Genomic DNA, 19,431 nt, shown 5'->3' with positions numbered 1-19,431 from the left:
CGGGCCGCCAGCAGCGGAGCGCACGCACTTAACCGCTAAGCCACGGGGCTGGCCCTGGATTTTCAGTTTTTAAATGGCTGGGGAAAAAGAATTATTTTATGTGACATGTGAAAATTAGATGAAATTTAAATTTCAGTATCTGTACAGTTTTTTGGGAACACGGCCCCACTCATTTGTTTAGATCCTGTCAATAGCTGGTGTTGTATACACTGGCAGAGTTTAGTAGTTGCAACAGAGATCATATGGTCTGTAAAACCTAAAATATTTACTGGTCTTTTGCAGGAAAATTTTGCCAAATTCTGGTTAGATGAAAGAAAAGGTTTTATGACACAGTTTTTAACACTAGGATATGTGATCAATGGTGTTCATATGATTTCTCCTTTGGAAGGCATTAAAGTGAGGTTAGGCTCTGGTTTAAAAGAGGTCCAGTCTGTGTGGAGGAGAAATGACTGGTCTCAACCTCCCAGGATCCCTGAAAGGCTGTCCCCTTCAGCCCTGGGAGGCTGTGGTTTTACTGTTGGGCTCCAGCCAGTCGCCTTCACATAGCTAAAGGGAAAAGAAGGCAATTACCTGGCAGTATGCCAAAGTATCTTCCTCACCATCCAGTTTGGAGCCTGAAATTCCTGGCAGTTAAAAAAAGGATTTCCTTCAGAAGAACACAATTGCAGTAATGCTCTGGCCAGCCAGTCACTAGATTTCATAGGGTGGGAAAACATCTGTGATTTGGAAAGAGGAGAGAAAACCCAGTCCTAAGAATTGATGTGAGATGGAGGAAAGCTCTAAGACTAGGAGAAAGAGAAAAGCACATCCAGAACAAGTAGAGAATGAATAGCAAAATCTCAGTATCTGTTTTCTTTCAAATTATTACAGATCATTTCCGATCAAATCAGACCATTTGCATTAACTTATACTTACTACAAGCCTTTGGTCCCCAGCCTAGCATTTCACAAACACGTTTCTCTGGTATATTAAACAGGTAGAAGCTGGAGTTATAATTCTGTCACCATAACTCTTCTGTGATTCTAGTTCTTCTGCTATAAAATCGGGATGAGAACCTAATACCTTCAAAACCATGGGGTGATTTCCTAGCCTGAAGCGTGAAGACGAGTAATGGGGACGACAGGAGGGCACGTGCATGGACGACTCTCAAGGAGTGTGTCCAAAAACAACAATCATCAGAGATAGAGATTGGATTGGTTACCCCTGGTACCCCCCTCTGGTTACCAGAGGGGAAGGCGGGAGGGAGGAGGGCAAAAGGGGTGATTAGGCACATGTGTGTGGTGATGGATTGTAATTAGTTTTTGGGTGGTGAACATGATGTAATCTATACAGAAATAAAAAAATAATGATGTACACCTGAAATTTATATAATGTTATAAACCAATGTTACCACAATAAAAAAATTAAAATTAAAAAAAAGGAGTGTGTCTGTTTACACTTGATACTTCCCACTGTGTTCTTTACTGGAAAAGGGCTGGTGATCACACCGATGAAACCACAAAGCTAACAAAAATTATACACCCTCATGATCTCTGCAGGGAAAAACGAAACCAATAAAGAACAAAACAAATAGCCAGTACTATAGCTTTAGATAAAACATATTGTGGTAGTTTTTGACTATAGCTTCATTTATTTTACATTAAAAAAAATAAAAAATAAGGGCCGGCCTGGTGGCGTGGTGGTTAAGTTCACACGTTCCGCTTCAGCGGCCTGAGGTTTGCAGGTTTGGATCCCAGGCGTGGACCTATGCACTGCTTGTCAAGCTATGCTGTGGCAGCATCCCATATACAAAATAGAGGAAGATGGGCACAGATATTAGCTCAGAGCTACCCTTCCTCAGCAAAGAGAGGATTAGCAATGGATGTTAGCTCAGAGCCAGTCTTCCTCGCACAAAAAAAAGTGAAAACCCAGGCACATGGTTTTTTAAAAATGAAACAATGCAGAAAGGAATAAAAAGCAAAAATCTTCCTCCCTACCCTCTGATCCCCAAATCTCCAATCCCTCTCTCCAAAGGTGGCAACTGTTAATAGTGTCTTGTACATGGGTCCAGTGGGGGGGAAAATTACATACATATCCTTTCAAAAATTTTGCACCACAATGGTTTCACACTGTTCTGCACTTTGCTTTTTCCACTAAATAGTGTATCTAGGAGATCTTGCTTTATTTTAATGGCTGCAGATTTTGGACATATGATTATTTACAAGCCCCTGTTTATGGGATATTGTGGTTGGTTGTTTGTTTTACTATTATGAACAATGAACATCCTTGTACTGACATCTTAGGGACTTTTGTGACTATATTTGCACATTAAATTAGCAGTATCGTTGCTTGATTAGCATTTTTACTTTTCATATCGATTAGCAAAATGCTTTCGAAAAGCTCCTACCAGTTTATACTCCGCCTACAATGTATGCCTCTTTTCCTACACTCTGGCCAACACTGGGTATTACTATTATTTAATTTTGGTGATTTGATAGGGTATAACTTTCCTTATGTTTATTGATCATTTGTACACTTTTTCTAGGATTACTTGTTATCTGTATTTTTTATCTTTTTCTTAACCTCTTTACGCATTAAAGAACCCATCTCCTTGTCATATTTTGACTATTTTACACTATTCTTGTCATACAAGTTTTTATGTGGTCAATTTTATCAATCTTTTCCTTTCTTTTTTCTGAATTTCATATATTTTAGAAAGAACTCCTCATCCCATAATTATAAATTTCTCTCTCTCTTTTAAGACCTAAACAGTTTGATTCTTTGTTTATTAAAGAGGTTTTGTTCTTTTGACTTTGTTTAGTTTGGTTTTAGGTTTTTTCTTTGCTATGTCAATTCCGAAGGCCAAAAAACAAATGACAAAGCAAAAATATTTTTGCAGGACAAGAAGATATTTTCGATTTGGCAATGAATTCAACTTTTTAAAACTATGTGGGCCAACGTTTTGTGGAGCAAATCAAATATTTTTGCACCCAAATCTGGACCAAAGGCAGGCAGTGTACAATCTCTGATCCACGAGCTCAGCAATCCTAATTTCCCTTCTCACCTTTGAAAATGTGGCTGTTATAAAGACTTCCTCTAAGATGGTGTTTCAGGTTACACTAGCTGCTGAAACAAATCAAAATATCTATTAGGTTGAATCACATGAAATTATTTTTATAGGTCAAAAATTGTTAAATATTGGCAATTTCATGTTATTCAAGCTAATATAATGGCCCAAACATAATAAAAATTTATTTCTTTCTCCATAAAGTCCAAAATGGATGTTCCTGATCAGTGGGTAGCTGTCTTTCAAACCACTGGTGATTCAGGGCCCCAGGGCTTTTTTACCTTGTAGCTTCTCTCTCTTAACGCCTGGCTTCCAAGGTTACCCAGTTTGTATAGAGCCAGCAGTGGGTGGCGGGGGTGGGGGGTAAGTGTTAGGGCATTGAGGAGTGCAGTGGGGGATTTTTACCGACCAGACTTCCAAGTGATGTACATCACTACCACTACTATTCCACTGGCTGGAACTCAGTTACATGGCCACATCTAACTGCGCGGAGGCTGAGAACAGTGTAGCTGTGTGCCCAGAAATAAGAGGAAATGGGTCTGGTAAACGGCTGGCTGGTGACTGCCACAGAAGCTTCCCTAACCCCTTCCACTAACTTCCGCCCTGGAATACATAACTCTTTGGTCTTCCCACTTTTAAGTAGAACAGATTTTGAGTAATAATACTTTACATTTATTCAGTCTACAAGGAATTTTTGCATCAATTATCTCATCGGAGTTGTCAAGAGCCCTATAAGATAAACAGAATTATTTCCATTTTATAGATGAAGAAACTGACTTGTCCAAGGACATGAACTAGTAAGTGGTGAAACCAGCTCATAATGACAGCGAGAATACTGCACATAGTGGTTTTTGGCTTGGGCAGCACTTGTATGTGTATTATTCTGACAGTCGGCTTGTGGCCTCTCCATCATGCCCAGCTGGTTATTAACATGTGCTGGTCCAGCAGATTATGGGATATAAATAGATGCATTTGTGGTCTGACCAATTCTTCTCCTGGAGTCAGGCACATTTACCCCTGCTAGAAACCAAGGCCTTCTCAGCCTCTTGGCTCAGGTGAGGAATGCAGGTTTGGCGGCCCTGAGAACTCACATGATAGCTTCCCTACACTTCTAAGGCACAGCTAGGCTCTCCCAGTGAGCACCAAATTACCAAAGCTCAAAGGAGGTTGGAGAACGGTTTCGGGGTGGGGATATGGGGTACAATGGGATGCAGCTGCACTTACAACTCTATTACCTGCCAAGAGGTAGGTCTCTGCTGCTCTTATTTCTGTTTCCTCCTTTCTTCAACGTGTAGTATCTTGTGGCTAGTAGAGGGAGAGGGAAGATTTCTCTTCCATAACCTCAAATTCCACTTGGCAGCTTTCGTCTCGGTAACTTCCATACTTCTTGTCTTCTATGGAGATCTCTACTCGGTGCTTCCCTGCGTCCCCCTGCCTCAAGCAAGAAAGGACTTAAATGAGAACATGAGCTTCTTCAGCAGGAGGGTTTGAGGCTTGAGGCCCACTTCGTGAACTCCCTGACGGCAGCAGCTGCTGCATCTTCTGCTTCTCGAGTTCTCCTGGCTATCTAACAAGTGCCTGGCCCAGACTGGGGCCCCCAAATGCTTGCTGAGAATGCGGTCAAGATCTAACTTAGTTTTCAGAGATAAAGAAGTTAAAGCAAAGTTACAGAGTTAAAGCAAAATAAATAGCATGTTATTGCTTTAAAAAATAAGACTTTTAATTATGATCATTTTCAAGTATACAGAAAAAAAATAGAGAAAATAATAGGACGAATATCCATATACCCACCACCACATATTTCCACAAGGTTCCGATTATCTTCAGGCTGTTAAGACAAGTTCCAACATGGAGTAGCTGCACTTTTCAGAACAGAGCACTGGCGTTAGAGGCATTCTGAATGATCTGAATGGCACTCAGGAAGTTCCGTAACCTCTCTGTGCATCAGTTTCCTCTTGTGTAAAGTAAGCATAATAGTAGTATTTGTTAGAAAAGGTAGTTAGACTAAAAGTCAATAGTACCTGAAACAAAACTGCTTAATAAATGTTAATTATCACTTTAGGCTTACTATTTTGTTTTCCAGTGACAGTAGACCATAATTAAGAACCACAGAAGCAGTGCAGGGCTGTGCTTACAATTGTGCAAGTTGTTCTTTGCACAAACCTGAGGTGGACGGCAGTCACCTCCGAGTCATTGATTTATAGTTACAAGTTTCTGGCACCTACCGGTATAGTGTATAGAAGGGGTATCTTTTTCTACTCACACAAATTCCCGCTTTGGGTTAGCAGCACAAGGCTGAGTGGGAGTGTATAATCTTGAACGATTTTCAGTTCTGTACTGATAAGCTGGAACCCTTCTGTACATCTTGACTATAGAATTTTAAGAGGTAGAAAGTGAAAATTATCCAGTTTAAAACCACAGAATTCACAGTAATATTTTTAAAAAGTTAACAACTATGTGCAACACTGTTAGCAAGTAAGGGCCTGGGGTAGATGCTAATAAAATGACAATTATGAGATGGTTCCTAAAATAGGAGCTTTCTCTCAACCCTGGTTGGAGTATAAATTACTACAATATTTTGGAGGCAAACTGGCAGTATCTATTTTACACTTACATCCCTTTGATGCACTAATTCTACATCTAGAAATTTATCCTACAGCAACACAAGTATATGAAGATAAATGTATAAAGACATTCCTTGAAGCTTTGTTTGTAATAAAACAGCAACAAAAACCAAAAACTAGAAGCACTCCAAAGAAAAATATTAAATAACAGTAGACACTTGGATAAGAACAAATGGTGAGGCTGGTATGAACACTGATCTAACACATCTTTAAGTTTATAGTCAACCAAAGTTAAGACCGAGACATGCTCAGCCATTGGCAATGTCTGGGACTAGTCCATAAATTTATCTCACTGATGTTACTTTCAAAGATGCTTTTCGCTGTATACTGTATGTTGCTCCAAATCTGGTGTTTTGTTTTCACAAACTTAATGACTAAGATTTCCCACTTTTATACTAAATATATACAGAACACTTGCAGAATCAGCAATTAAATCCATTCCTTCAAAAGCAAATTCTCACGGACAGGAAACAATGCTGATAATCGTGTTTCCTGTACCTATTCAAAGCTTTGCCTTATTTATGCGGGAAGAGCACTGACCAGATTAAGGCCCAGCCCCAGGGGCCGCCTCAAACTATCTACAGCGAAACAGCACAGCTGCTGTCTGCTGCTGGTATTAAGGTCCTCATTTTAACAAGACACACAAGCCTGACTTCTTGGCCATCCAGTTAGCTTCTGGTTTGGAGTACCACAAGGACAGCGAAACAAGAGAAGGGAATCCTCCCAGTACAGTGTCAGGGTGTGAGCATCATCAGGTGGGAAGTTGTCAAAATGCATATTCTTGGGCCCCATATCCTGGATCTTCCAAATCAGAAATTTATCATTTAAAAAGTTCTCCAGGTGATAGTAAATCCCACAAGTTTTGAGAATCACTGTTCTAATTACTTCTAATTTCTCCTAAAACCAAATTCAGTATCAAAACTATCAAATACTCCAGAATTACCATTTGACACTTGCTACGAGAAATTATTTTGAACAAAAAACTACTGGAAATAGTCTACAAAGTTGTATTTGAAAATGGTCAACAAGCATCGACTTTTGGCAATAGAGCCTATAGTTAACGGCCACAGGACAAGGTAGATACATATGAGTTCAGGGTCCAACACCTGGGTCTGTCACTTAGGGCTGACATTTAAGTTAACAGTTGTCTTCAAGCATTTGTCAAGAAAGAAAAATCACAAGTGGCATTCTTAATTTTACTTTCCTCTGAATAACACAAAAACCTAGTCAGTTCCTCCACAGGTCATTCACTCATCACTAAACAAACATTAAGGCCCTCTTAGATGCCGGGAACCCTGTTAGTGATGGCTAAATACAGGGAAGGTCTACAAACGGGAGTAGAGATGTTCAGGGAACACAGAAGGAAATAATGGTTTTTAAAAAACCCCTTTACAAACAATCTCTCACTTAATTCTCAGAGCAATCCAGCTTCAGATAAGCAAACAGGCTCTGCGAGTTTAAGAAATTTGCCAGAGTACTTTACTACCCTAAGCATGACCGCCCACAAGCATCACCTGAGAGCTTGCTAAAAATGAAGAACCCTGGGCTCCACCCCAGACCTACTGACTCAAATCTGCAGTTTATCAAGATCCCCAGGTGATTCTTACGTTATGTGAAGTTTGAGACATTCAGCTCTAATACATGTTATTCTAAGTGGTACAGCTGAAACAGAAGATGAGCCCGAGCCAAATTTAAAAGATGGCCTTAGAAAAGCTATGAATGAATTGAAGACAACTCTTCATGGACAGAGAACTGCAGTGTTCTGAGGTTGGAGCTCTGGAGAGGACAGCTCAGCCAAGACCTCGATAAGCATACTGAGGAGCCAGAAAACAGTGCAGATATAAAGAAGCAGTTTAAACCAGAATATGTAGATTTACATTTTTGAAGGGTGGAGTACAACGGAGAATCAGTAGGTTTTTAAAATTTATTTATTTATTTTCCCCCCAAAGCCCCAGTAGATAGTTGTATGTCATAGCTGCACATCCTTCTAGTTGCTGTATGTGGGACGCGGCCTCAGCATGGCCAGAGAAGTGGTACATCGGTGCGCGCCCAGGGTCCGAACCCGGGCCGCCAGCAGCGGAGCGCGAGCACCCAACCGCTAAGCCACGGGGCCGGCCCAGAATCAGTAGTTTTTAAGCAGCGGTTATTTTATGTTGCCCAGTCACAGAAATTCTCCAAATTTGCTAATCAAAATTAGGTATACAGGGGCCGGCCCAGTGACACAAGTGGTTAAGTGCACGCGCTCTGCTGCGGTGGCCCAGGGTTCGCCAGTTTGGATCCCCGGCATGCACTGACGCACCGCTTGTCAGGCCATGCTGTGGTGGCGTCCCATATAAAGTAGAGGAAGATGGGCATGGATGTTAGCCCAGGGCCAGTCTTCCTCAGCAAAAAAAAGAGGAGGATTGGCAGATGTTAGCTCAGGGCCCATTTTCCTCACCAAAAAAATAAAAAAATAAAAAAAAAATAGGTATACAAAGGGGTCGGCCTGGTGGCGCAAGCGGTTAAGTGCGCACACTCCCCTGCAGCGGCCAGGGGTTCCCCAGTTCGGATACCCAGCACGCAGCGACGCACTGCTTGTGGAGCCATGCTGTGGTGGCGTCCCATATAAAGTAGAGGAAGATGGGCAGATGTTAGCTCAGGGCCAGTCTTCCTCAGAAAAAAGAGGAGGATTGGCATCAAATGTTAGCTCAGGGCTGATCTTCCTCACAAATAATAAATAAATAAATAAATAAAAATTAGGTACACAAATGTCAAGTGAGCTTCCATTTCAGACTAATTTCACAAGGCTCTTCAACAGGACAAGTGCTCCATTTTAGCACAAAGAACGAACCAGAACCTACCTTTGGGTTACTGCTTTAATACAGTTAAGACTTCAGTACTTAAGAAAGCTGATAGGTTCAACTAGGTTTCCCCAGGCCTGTAGGAGACCACTCAAAATGACTAGAAGTTGATTAGTCAGTATTCTCAGTCTATTTTGTTTCCGATATAAGGCTTCTGACTACACAGCCCTTGGCAGATCTATGGGCCACTTTCATCAAGTTTTTAAAAATAAAAACCTGTTATGTCCCAAATCAAGAATGTGTCTGGGGCACTATTTGGTGATGCAAAATGACAACATTCTCCTGGCAGCAAACTAACCAGCTTTTAACTTTGTCTAGGAATGGCTACATGTACTTCAGGCAGAATTTACTTCAATCAAAATACCAAAATCTGAAATGTAATTACATCTCTGAAAGTTTGCATCAGCTCATTTTCTACAACCACTTCTAGGAGAGGAAAAGTGGACCAATATCTGATTTACAAATGAGGAACAGAAGAGGGGCTGCCGGCTTGCCCACGCTTGCAGGAAAAGCAGAGGTGGAACTCAGCTATAACCCTTTAGCTCCTCCCCCGGCTGAATGCTCTTCTAGAACTGGGCTTGAGCTTGATGCCTGTGGCACACACAGAAACACAAGACATAGCATTCCTATCACACTTGTGGCTGTCGTGACAACACAGCTGTCAACCACGCTGCTGTTCACATACTGAAAACTCTCTCTTAGAAACAAAGATTCCTCTTTAGTGTTCCATGTCCTGGTTTACATCTTACTCCTACGGACATTTTTGCTCATCTTGTTTTTCCTTTATCCCTCATTCTTTACTATAAAATTATTCTGTATTACTTTAAGTCACTTTATATTACTACAGAAACAAATCAAGGTTTACATAAATAATTAGTTTGTTGTACCTTTCAGAATTGCCAACAAGTAAATAAAGTTAGGGACACAATTTTTTTTCTAAGAGATACTGAAAAGCTTTGCTCATCTAATTTTAAAATTCTGAACCCAAAACACAGCTTTATTTAAATAAATACACTGGCAGAAAGATAGGAGAAAAATGAAAGACAGTCCAAAAAGGCAGGAGAAACATATTCGAGTGAGGTTCTTAAATTGGTCCATCTAACCACAGCCTTCCAAAAGGCTAAGTTTCAAATTAATCACTGACAACTCTCACTTTTCAGCTATAATTATCAAAACAATCATTATCAAATGCTAAATAAAATATAGAAAGGGCCAAAGATTCTCTACCTAAAATATAGAAATCACAGAAATGCCTTAAAATACAAAGAAAACATTTTTATTTGTATAGCAAAGACTCTAAGAAATGATGACACGATAAAGTTTAACAGAGTTGCCATCAAGACACGAATAGGTTTGAAAAGCTTTAGATGATTAATCACTGTGTTTCATCCAACCTCCCCTCCATTACTTCAGACAACATCTCTGGTATATTCCTGACTGAATCTTAAGCATGATATATCCAGGTTCAATCCAGATTCAATGATGGTTCCCTTCCATTAGTCTTCATTCTCTCTCTTTTTCTTCTTTTTCTTCTTTTTCTCTGGACTCTGAAAAAAACCCACAAGAATGCTTTTGAAAGAGCTGTAAATGTATGGGTGAGTAATAACAACAATTTATCCTTATAAAAAGCAAAGTAGATCTATTTCTCTCGAAAACAAATTTGGGGGAAAGATTAAAATATAAAAATACAGAAAGTGATCTGTAGCAAGCAAGCCCATTTTGTAATAAGATCCTAGATTTGGGAAATGGCCTTTATAATATAAATACAATAATGTCATTTTATTTTTACCTCCCCATCACTGAAAACTATTTTTTAAGTGCTTGATCATTTCTGATACAGAGAATAGAATAAAGTATGGAGGGGCTGACCCCGTGGTGTAGCGGTTAAGCGTGCGTGCTCTGCTGCTGGCGGCCCGGGTTCAGATCCTGGGCGAGCACCGAGGCACTGCTTGTCAGGCCATGCTGTGGCAGCATTACATATAAAGTGGAGGAAGATAGGCACGGATGTTAGCTCAGGGCCAGTCTTCCTCAGCAAAAAAAAAAGAAAAGAAAAAGAAAAAAAGAATAAAGTATGGAGACCCTGCCCATGCCAATCAAGTACTGGTGACTAAAAGCACACATACAGGAACTGCTGTGCTGGTGCATGGTTCTTCCTCAGAAAGCAGTTCTTCCTTAATGTGTTTCTTTTTGTCCTTTTTCTTCTTCTTCTTCACAGATGTCTCCTGTTCTTCCACCACTAGTACTCCTCCTTCTTCTTGTTTCTCCTCCTCCTCCTCTTCTTCAACTGAAGAGGGTAAGCGTAAAGACACAACAATTAACATTGTACCAGACCTCACTCCCCCAAAAACCGTTTGAGTCTTAGTTTTTCTCCACCAATCTGGTCAACTATCCAACGTTTGTTACATAATTTTATAATTGGAAAGGTCCTTCAAACACCTACCTAGTCCAATGCCACTAACTTTATAAATGATATAAAGCTCAGAGAGAAGTAAATTTCTCATGATCATGTAGCTATGTATAAAAATTATGTATAAAAAACAAATCATGTGATCGCCAAACCCACTGTTTTTTGGGAAGATGGTCAATTATAATAGAAATGATTAAGTTTGTGCTCTGGAGTTAGGAGACTTGGGTTTATTCAACCTGCTGTGACTCTGGAGAAAGTCATTTAACCTCTGTAAACTCAATTTCCTCATCTATAACATTTAATAATGTCTATCTCATTGGATTGTTACCAGGATTTAATGAGATAACACACGCAAAATACTTAGCGTTATGCTCGGCCCATTAGAACAAAGACTCAATAATAGGTAATTTCTATCATTAGAAATTCATTCACCAAATACTTATTTAATACCTATGATAAGCCAGGCCCTATTCTAGACAATTGGAGATCCAGAAATGCATGGAACAGACAAAAATCCCTGTCCTTATGAATCTTTTATTTTAGTAGGAGAGTGGAGAGACAAAAGTAAATAAATAAATGAATGAATGATGCACTATACAATATTTTACATGGTAATCAGTGCCAAAGACAAAAATATAGCAGGAAGAGAAGCAATGAGGAGGGCAACGCACGTGGACATGTTAGGACAGTCAAGCAAACACCTACAAGAAGTAAGGGAGTAAATGGTGCACATATCTTGAGGGAAAATATTCTAGGTCGAGAGAAGAGCAAATGCTAAGGTTATTTTGGGGATGAGGGGAGTTGGCAGGTTCAAGGAAGAGCAAGGAGGCCAGTGTGGGTGGAGTGGAGTGAGCAAAGAGCAGAATGAGATCAGAAAGCTAATGAGGCTGCCACTGTGGCTGCTACATTAAGAATGGAAATGGTGGGTATACGTGGTTAGATTCTGGGTATCCTTTCAAAGTAGAATTAATAGGATTTGCTGCCAGAATAGACTTGGGTTATAAGAGAAGAGTTAAGGTTAAAGGTCAAAGCAACTAGAATTGCCCTGTATAAAATGGAGAAAATTGTGGAGTAACAGATTGCGAGGGGCAAGGCTCCAGGAATGTTAAGTTTGAAAAGCTTGTTGGATATACAAATAAAGATACAAATCTGGAGTTTGGTGTTTCAAATGCTACTAATGGGTTTAGGGATCTCCTTACTGTTTAATAAGGAAATAGAAGCATAGGAGTTAAATAACTTGTTTATATTTTCTTCATCCAGGACAAGAGTCCACATTTGCTGACAGCACACTTCTGACTTGCTTTAGCACACTAAACTATTTAGAAGCCAAAAATTAAATCAGTCATTGCTTTAATGCCTGACTCTCTTGCTAGAGAAGCTGGTTGGTGCTCCAGCACAGATCCAGCTAATAAATGGGGGGTACTAGCTTGTCAACTTTGCAAGACAGTCTAGTCCACTGGAGAGCACCTACTAAATATGATTATTCTGATGGCAGGCTACTTAGTATATGACTCCTGTCCATCCCATATAACAGAAACAAAGAAAACCACTGATGACATCAATTCTACACTTAACTATATAACAAAAATATTTCAGCAACTAATTTAGAAACCATATACCTTTCTTCCTTCCATTTTAAGCTGACTCAAAATAGTTCACAGCAGAAACAGAAGTTTTGGTGTACTTAGCATGATACATAATTCTACATATTCAAAGAAATGCTTCTCACATTCCTCTATGAAGTCTGATAAATTTAATGATATCCAAACTATTCCCAGAGAACATGATGGCTTATTAAAAAACACCATTAGCTTTTAATACGGGTGGTTTCACAATAAAGTTCAACAGCATGGGGCAATAATGGCCAGCAATAAAGTTTGCCGGCCTGGTGGTGTAGTGGTTACGTTCGTGGGCTCCATTTCAGCAGCCCAGGGCTCGCAGGTTTGGATCCCAGGTGTGGAACTACACACTGCTTATCAAGCCATGCTGTGGCAACGTCCCACATGCAAAATAGAGGAAGATTGGCACAGCTGTTAGCTCAAGGTGAATCTTCCCCACCAAAAAAAAAAAAAAAAGTTCAACAGCATGTAATTTCCTAAGACTGGGCCGGCTCCGTGGCTTAGCGGTTAAGTGCGCGCGCTCTGATGCTGGCGGCCCGGGTTCGGATCCCGGGCGCGCCCCGAGGCACCACTTCTCCGTCCAACGCGAGACCGAGTCCCACGTACAGCAACTAGAAGGATGTGAACCTGTGACATACAACTACCTACTGGGGCTTTGGGGGGAAAAAAATGAATAAATAAAATCTTTAATTTCCTAAGACTTATGAAGTCTGTACTTCTTAAGGAATAGGAGTATGAAAGAGATTTTAAAAATTCAAACTAACCTTTAATTTTAACCTTGGCTTTTTTTGCCTTCTTTTCAATAATTTCATCCTCTTTATCTACTTGTTCTATCTTGCGTTTTTTAGAACAGGTTGGCAGTGTGGAGTCACCAGAAGGATCATAAGTCTTCACTTCACTGAAAGAGCCAAAAAATTTTAGAAAATCTCTACAAATACCTGTTAATTGAAATAATTCTAAAGAGATTTAAAGGAAATGCCATTAGATAATACTTAGATAAGCATACAATATGCTGGTTCATTTTAGTGGCTTTGGGGCAGTTTAGGAAAACTAATAGTTTCCGAAAGGTAAAGAAGTATTAATAGTTTCCAGGTAGGTCAATCATACTCTCAGAGAAGTGGTGAGCTAAATGAATTCTGATTTAGTAATCAATGTAGTGACTATGGTACAGAAAAATATTCAATTAGCATAGGGAAAAAATGGAGAAAATCTCTTTATTCCAAATGATTATATTAGAAAGTAAAAACTGAACCATTTCAAGTTTTAGAACATTGGGTAATTCAATGAAAAAGAAAAGAAAACAAAACACTTTGGGGCTGGCCTGGTGGAATACTGGTTAAGTTCGCACACTCTGCTTCAGCGGCCTGGGGTTTGCGTGTTCAGATCCGGATGCAGACCTATGTGCACCGCTTGTCAAGCCATGCTGTGGCGGCATCCCATATTCAAAATGGAGGAAGATGGGCACAAATGTTAGCTCAGGGCTAATCTTCCTCAGCAAGAAGGGCAAGATTGGCAAAGGATGTTAGCTCAGGGTGGATCTTCCTCACCAAAACACACGCACACAAATTAGGGGATATTGAGGTGCTTAAGTTTATAACAAAAAACTGCTGTCAACAATCAACATATAAACAAGCAGAAATTGTTCATCTATCCTCCCCTAAATGTACTCACCTTTTATGGTCATATTTTTCTGCTTTTGCTAATGCCTTTCCTGTTCCACTTATTTTCCTTATCTAAGAAAAGAAAAAATTATTAATAATTTTCTAAGGCATAATCTCTTCATAAGATATCCTCTAGTGTATCAATTCTTAATAAACATAAGGGAAACTGTTAACAGCAGGCAGAAAAAAATATATTAGACATCTAAAATGTATCAAAATAGAACTGTTTAGCAGGTAGAATTAATAAGTACATGAATTACTCAGTAATTAACTTTTGACAGCTAACACTTCTGCAGTAGGCAGGATGTGGTTCTTACCCCTCTATCTTCCAAGGTCCTCAACCTGGCCTCCAATTTGGCTCTGTTCTCAACTCCCATCGCAGAACTGGAATCTTCACCAAAAGCATCATACCTGATAGCCAAAACAGTTTTGGCAGCCAGCATTCGAGAAATCTAATACAGAATCTGAAGTTAGAGGCATTCAAACTATATTCCAAGTTGAGGTATAAAAATCCCCTTAATAATTTATTGATGAGAAAACTACAGCAAATTATCAACTCTATCATTGATGCTAGGATTCTTTAAAATCAGGAATTACAGAAGTATTATGAATCATACAACTCAAGCCACCTTATATTTGAATCTTTGCTAAAATATAATGGCTAACTGGTTACATATAACCACCATCATTTTAGTGGATGAAAAGATCTTACAGTATTTCATGTCTAAAACTAGCTCAAACTGTTCTTCCAATGTCTTCCTTTAGTTTCTACTCAGTGACATTAGTTCTACACCACGAGGTCATCCAGAAAAAGTGTAGCCCCTTTTTCAAGCTAATTAAGATTTTATTTTACTGAACCCTTTATCTCTCCCATCACTCTGATCTGAATTTTATAAAATTTCAGTTTCTGTTAAATTATGTATCCCACAAAAAAGCCTGAAAGTACTTAATTTAAGCCTGTTTCCTCATCTGTAAAATATAGACACCTCCATCTCATAGGGCTATTAAAAGAATTCACTGAAGCCCTAACAAATGTTCAGCACAGTGCATGGGCTATTATTTTTCATAATTCATAAATGTTGATGTTAAACTGGTTTCCCACCACACAGAAAACTGTTGCTGTGCTACTCACCCCAATGCTCACCGACAAGTGGATTCTAGAAAAAATACTAACACAGCAGAAAAAAAATGGCTTTAACCGAACCAATAACACTTTCTTTTAACCTTTTCTTTCAGGGTACAAAAATGTTTTTTATTTAAAGAGTTCACCATTCTCTATTTAATGAGAATGAAACAAGAGAAAGATACATTGCATACTATGGAGTAGGAGGACAATGGGTTGTTTGGAGAACAAAAGAAAAAAGGTCTACCTCAGGAAAACTGTAACTCACCTTTCCTTTGTGTTTGGGACTTGTCTGGCCTACAAGTGAAGCATGATAAATGAGACCATATTTAGGGGTATCTCGTCTAGACTTGAGGGCTCTAAAGAGCGCCTTTTCTGCTCCAAGTATCTGAACGGTAGAAGCTGCATGTTTGGCCAAATTCAAAAGAGAACCTTCAAAAGAAAAGAAATAGTTACAGCACGAATGCACTTCCAAGTATTTGACAGTTTCATGTATTAAACACAAGACCTATACAGACTAAGTACTAAAGCCACCAGAATAAATCTGACGCAATACAGGATTCTACAGTCCAGAATTCCCTAAGAATCCAGATGCCTCAGCATTTGTGATCCATCCATTAGCATCACAAGGAGAGGTGTCTGACAAGTGTCAACAACAAACTGAGAGTTAAGCTAATTAGTTCAATTTTATTTATTCACCTGAGAGATGGTATTATTATTCTGCATTCCATTAGCATACTATGGGAGAAATATAAACATGTATTCACACTACCCTCCAATCTAGCCCCTATTTTTCTGAGATCTTGGACATCTTGGACATCACATATTCTACTTTAGATATGAAAAAAACATACAAATAAATGGAAAATTATTAGGACATCTCTGTAGTAGAACTATGTGATAAATTTCTCACACCTTATTTACCACTGTTTAAGATATGGATGAGGAGATACGCTTACAAGTAAACTAATCAGATATCAGAAGTTGTTGCTTTGTTACATTTGCTACAGAGATTTTCTGTCAGAAAACACCCCCAACATTAATGTAGTCACTCAACCACTAGATATATGTTTAAAATGCAATGAACACATACTTCTGTTAATCCCTGCATTTCTTATTGTTGCAAATTTAACTAAACGTATGAAATTTTGGATGCAGACAACAAAATCAGCCCAGATGATCCCAATCTTGCAGCTGAGGGTATCTGAATGTCCTATCTGTCTGATTAATGATACAGCTAGAGGAGCTATATACACTTTGATGGGTTATAACAATGTCTCCAGTAATATAATAAAATAATGAATAGTATTTCACTGTACTTCCAAGTATTCAACTATACAGCATTTTTGGGTAGCGTACTGTCTTTACAATATCACCATACACATGTACTCAGTTTTATTATCACTTATTCAAAATATTTTTGGATGTCAAATATATTAAAAGAGCACATTCAATAGTGAAACAGATTCTTTTTTTTATAATTTTATTTATTTATTTTTTTCCCCAAAGCCCCAGTAGATAGTTGTATGTCATAGCTGCACATCCTTCTAGTTGCTGTATGTGGGACGCGGCCTAAGCATGGCCAGAGAAACGTGCATCAGTGCGCGCCTGGGATCTGAACCCGGGCTGCCAGCAGTGGAGCACGTGCACTTAACCGCTAAGCCACAGGGCCGGCCCTGAAACAGATTCCTTATCAAGGGTATATATCACATGTTGTGATTTCTTAAAAGTATTCAAACTGTAAGCTGATGAGTTTTAATATTACAAAATACTAACTGATTTCACCCTCCTGCATTCTTCTGATTATTCTAATTAACCATAACAAACTTCTGAAAACGGACCACAAGTGTCTCAGAAGAGGTAGTGACTAAAGATGCCTTCACTATCCAAAAGGAAATCAGGCATACAAACACAAATCATCATTGAACACTTGGTCCTTAGTCCTCACCCATATACCTTCTACCTCTATTTATTACTATTATTTATAATTTCTTTCATAGCTGTAGTTTGAAGATTCAAAAAAATGCTAGCTAGAAAACAACTCACCTCTAAACACCCATGTTTACAAATTACATTAAAATCATCACCTGCATGAGCAATAAGCCGTGCTCCAACTAGTTCCCCAACCATGACTGTAACATTGGGTGCAATGGCCATCATTCGATTTTGTAGATATTCATAGAGCTGGGTTCTATATTCTGAGATTTCAATCACCTAGTATAAGAAACAAAATGAATAAGTCATAAATGACTCAAGAGTAAAAACAGTCTAAAATTCACAAGTCTGAAAACATCAGAGTCCTAAATTAACATAGAGCAGCTGTGCAACTCTGGGAAAATTAACCGTTTCTGACCTCAGTTTCCTATAAAAGAGTTGTGTTGAAGATTTTATTAGATACTGTACACAATCTAACACACTGCCTAAAAATGTTAGTCAATATTACTGTTATTTAAAAATGTCCCTTGGGGCCGGCCCTGTGGCTTGGTGGTTAAGTGCACGCGCTCCGCTGCTGGCGGCCCGGGTTCGGATCCCGGGCGCGCACCACTTCTCCGGCCATGCTGAGGCCGCATCCCACATGCAGCAGCTAGAAGGATGTGCAGCTATGACATACAACTATCTGCTGGGGCTTTGGGGGGAAAAAATAAATAAATAAAATCTTTAAAAAAAAAAAAAAATGTCCCAAGGGCTAGACATTTGTGTCATCCTCTCTGATTTTTTGTATTCCTATCTCCAAATGAGGAAAAAAAATCACTACAGGCTATAAACATAAAAGTTAGAATTAAATAACTCAAGCTATACTTCTCTGCTTTCTTACTGGATTTATAATTCATTATCCAGACAATGCTAACAGTACAAATAAATCAGACAATACTCTTAACTTCATCTTGGCATATATTTCCCCCTTTACGTATATAAATCAAGATGGCATCAGATGAGGTAGTGACTGAACACCCTCATACTTATCTATCAGGTGAACAATAGTTGAAAAATCATCACTGCCATCAGAAAACTATAATTACAGAGCGGGTACCCTGACAAGCAGTCCCTCTATGTGGACAGTGCACCTGAGTGCAGAGGTGCAGAATGTTGCAGATGTCCTCTTCCGAAACCTCCGTCCCCATAGATATCTCCGCAGCAGCTTTCACCTCTGCTTCCACCTCCTCCGGCAGCAATTCAGAAAGCGCGGCTGAGGCATAATTCTTCCTATCGCCTGTGGAATGTTTGCAGAGGATGAGGGAGAATCACTCTTCAACAAACTACACAAAATCCACCAAACAGTCAAAAGAAAAAGTAGAGATAAGCCAACGAAATGGGTGCCTAAACAAAACAAAAAGCGAACAAGTTTGACCTAGTAATAATTTTCCTTACGTGAAGGCTTGATTTTAGAGATTAAAATCTCTCCCCACCACCTCCCCCCAAAAATATAAATTTAGATAATTAGAATAAAAACAAAACAAAATACTCCATGAAACAAGACTAATACTGTGATACACAACTGGTAGCTAAGGTTATATTCTTGAAGTAATAATATGAGCCAAGTTAACTCATATTTATTAACAATGCATGCTCCTCTAAATAATATCACTGTACTACTATTATAGACTTTAACACTAACAGTATAGATGGCAATACTACTTTTAATATTGATTATTACTAATATATTTCAGAATATCCCCCCAGGTCTACAGTTGTCCCTATTAACAGCAAATTCACGGAGACACATTCACCATAAGAAGCCATTTTAAGAAATATCAAATTAGAGAACCATGTTCTCTGTTGCACAGGCCAGAAAATCAGAGTTAAAATTAATTTTCTTTCTGAAATCTACTAGACATTAATATGCCTACACTCTCAAATCATATATAAGTCTCAAAAAACTCTGGGAAGTTTGAGAAAAACAATTACTATAACTCATGTTTTAGGATACAAATAAATTGCTATTTTCAATGCCTTAAAGGATATAGTTTTACTCACCAACTTTCTGTAAACACTTGCAGTATGTCAAATTATCTGAAATAATTTTTCCTAATTCAGGGAAATGCCAGCCATACCATTCTCTACACCGCATAATGTAGTTGTTTAGTTCTTTATCTAAGTCATCTAATAAGGC

At 38.9% G+C, this 19,431-nt stretch overlaps 1 protein-coding gene and 2 non-coding genes across 8 annotated transcripts in view; all 3 read right to left on the bottom strand.

The window, feature by feature from the left end:
- Window positions 1-9,770: 9,770 nt before the first annotated feature.
- Window positions 9,771-19,431, bottom strand: part of NOP58 (NOP58 ribonucleoprotein) — a 29,308-nt gene continuing 19,647 nt past the window's right edge. For 5 of the 6 annotated variants that reach the window (XM_004426804.3, XM_087435628.1, XM_087435627.1 and 2 more), the window contains 9 exons: window positions 19,296-19,430; window positions 18,386-18,531; window positions 17,408-17,534; window positions 15,589-15,752; window positions 14,515-14,649; window positions 14,208-14,269; window positions 13,301-13,434; window positions 10,634-10,794; window positions 9,771-10,057 (listed from right to left, as the gene is read on the bottom strand). In XM_004426804.3, coding sequence (XP_004426861.1) covers window positions 10,007-10,057; window positions 10,634-10,794; window positions 13,301-13,434; window positions 14,208-14,269; window positions 14,515-14,649; window positions 15,589-15,752; window positions 17,408-17,534; window positions 18,386-18,531; window positions 19,296-19,430 — 1,115 coding nt within the window. In that variant the 3' untranslated portion in view covers window positions 9,771-10,006. Of the gene's footprint in view, window positions 10,058-10,633; window positions 10,795-13,300; window positions 13,435-14,207; window positions 14,270-14,514; window positions 14,650-15,588; window positions 15,753-17,407; window positions 17,535-18,351; window positions 18,532-19,295; window position 19,431 lie in introns of all 6 variants that reach the window. The other variant, XM_087435624.1, reaches the window with a different exon arrangement.
- Window positions 17,167-17,250, bottom strand: LOC147916355 (small nucleolar RNA SNORD11). Its single transcript, XR_015553289.1, has one exon. It is a non-coding gene; the product is annotated as a small nucleolar RNA SNORD11 (small nucleolar RNA).
- On the bottom strand, window positions 18,241-18,325 carry LOC147916354 (small nucleolar RNA SNORD11B). The gene has a single exon (XR_015553309.1). It is a non-coding gene; the product is annotated as a small nucleolar RNA SNORD11B (small nucleolar RNA).

Source organism: Ceratotherium simum, chromosome 9, assembly GCF_057802395.1.
Source record: "Ceratotherium simum simum isolate JZ-2026a chromosome 9, ASM5780239v1, whole genome shotgun sequence".
In the NCBI taxonomy this organism is placed as follows: domain Eukaryota; kingdom Metazoa; phylum Chordata; class Mammalia; order Perissodactyla; family Rhinocerotidae; genus Ceratotherium; species Ceratotherium simum.
Note: the sequence above shows the minus strand (reverse complement) of the source record. Positions and strands in the feature narration are given on the sequence as shown.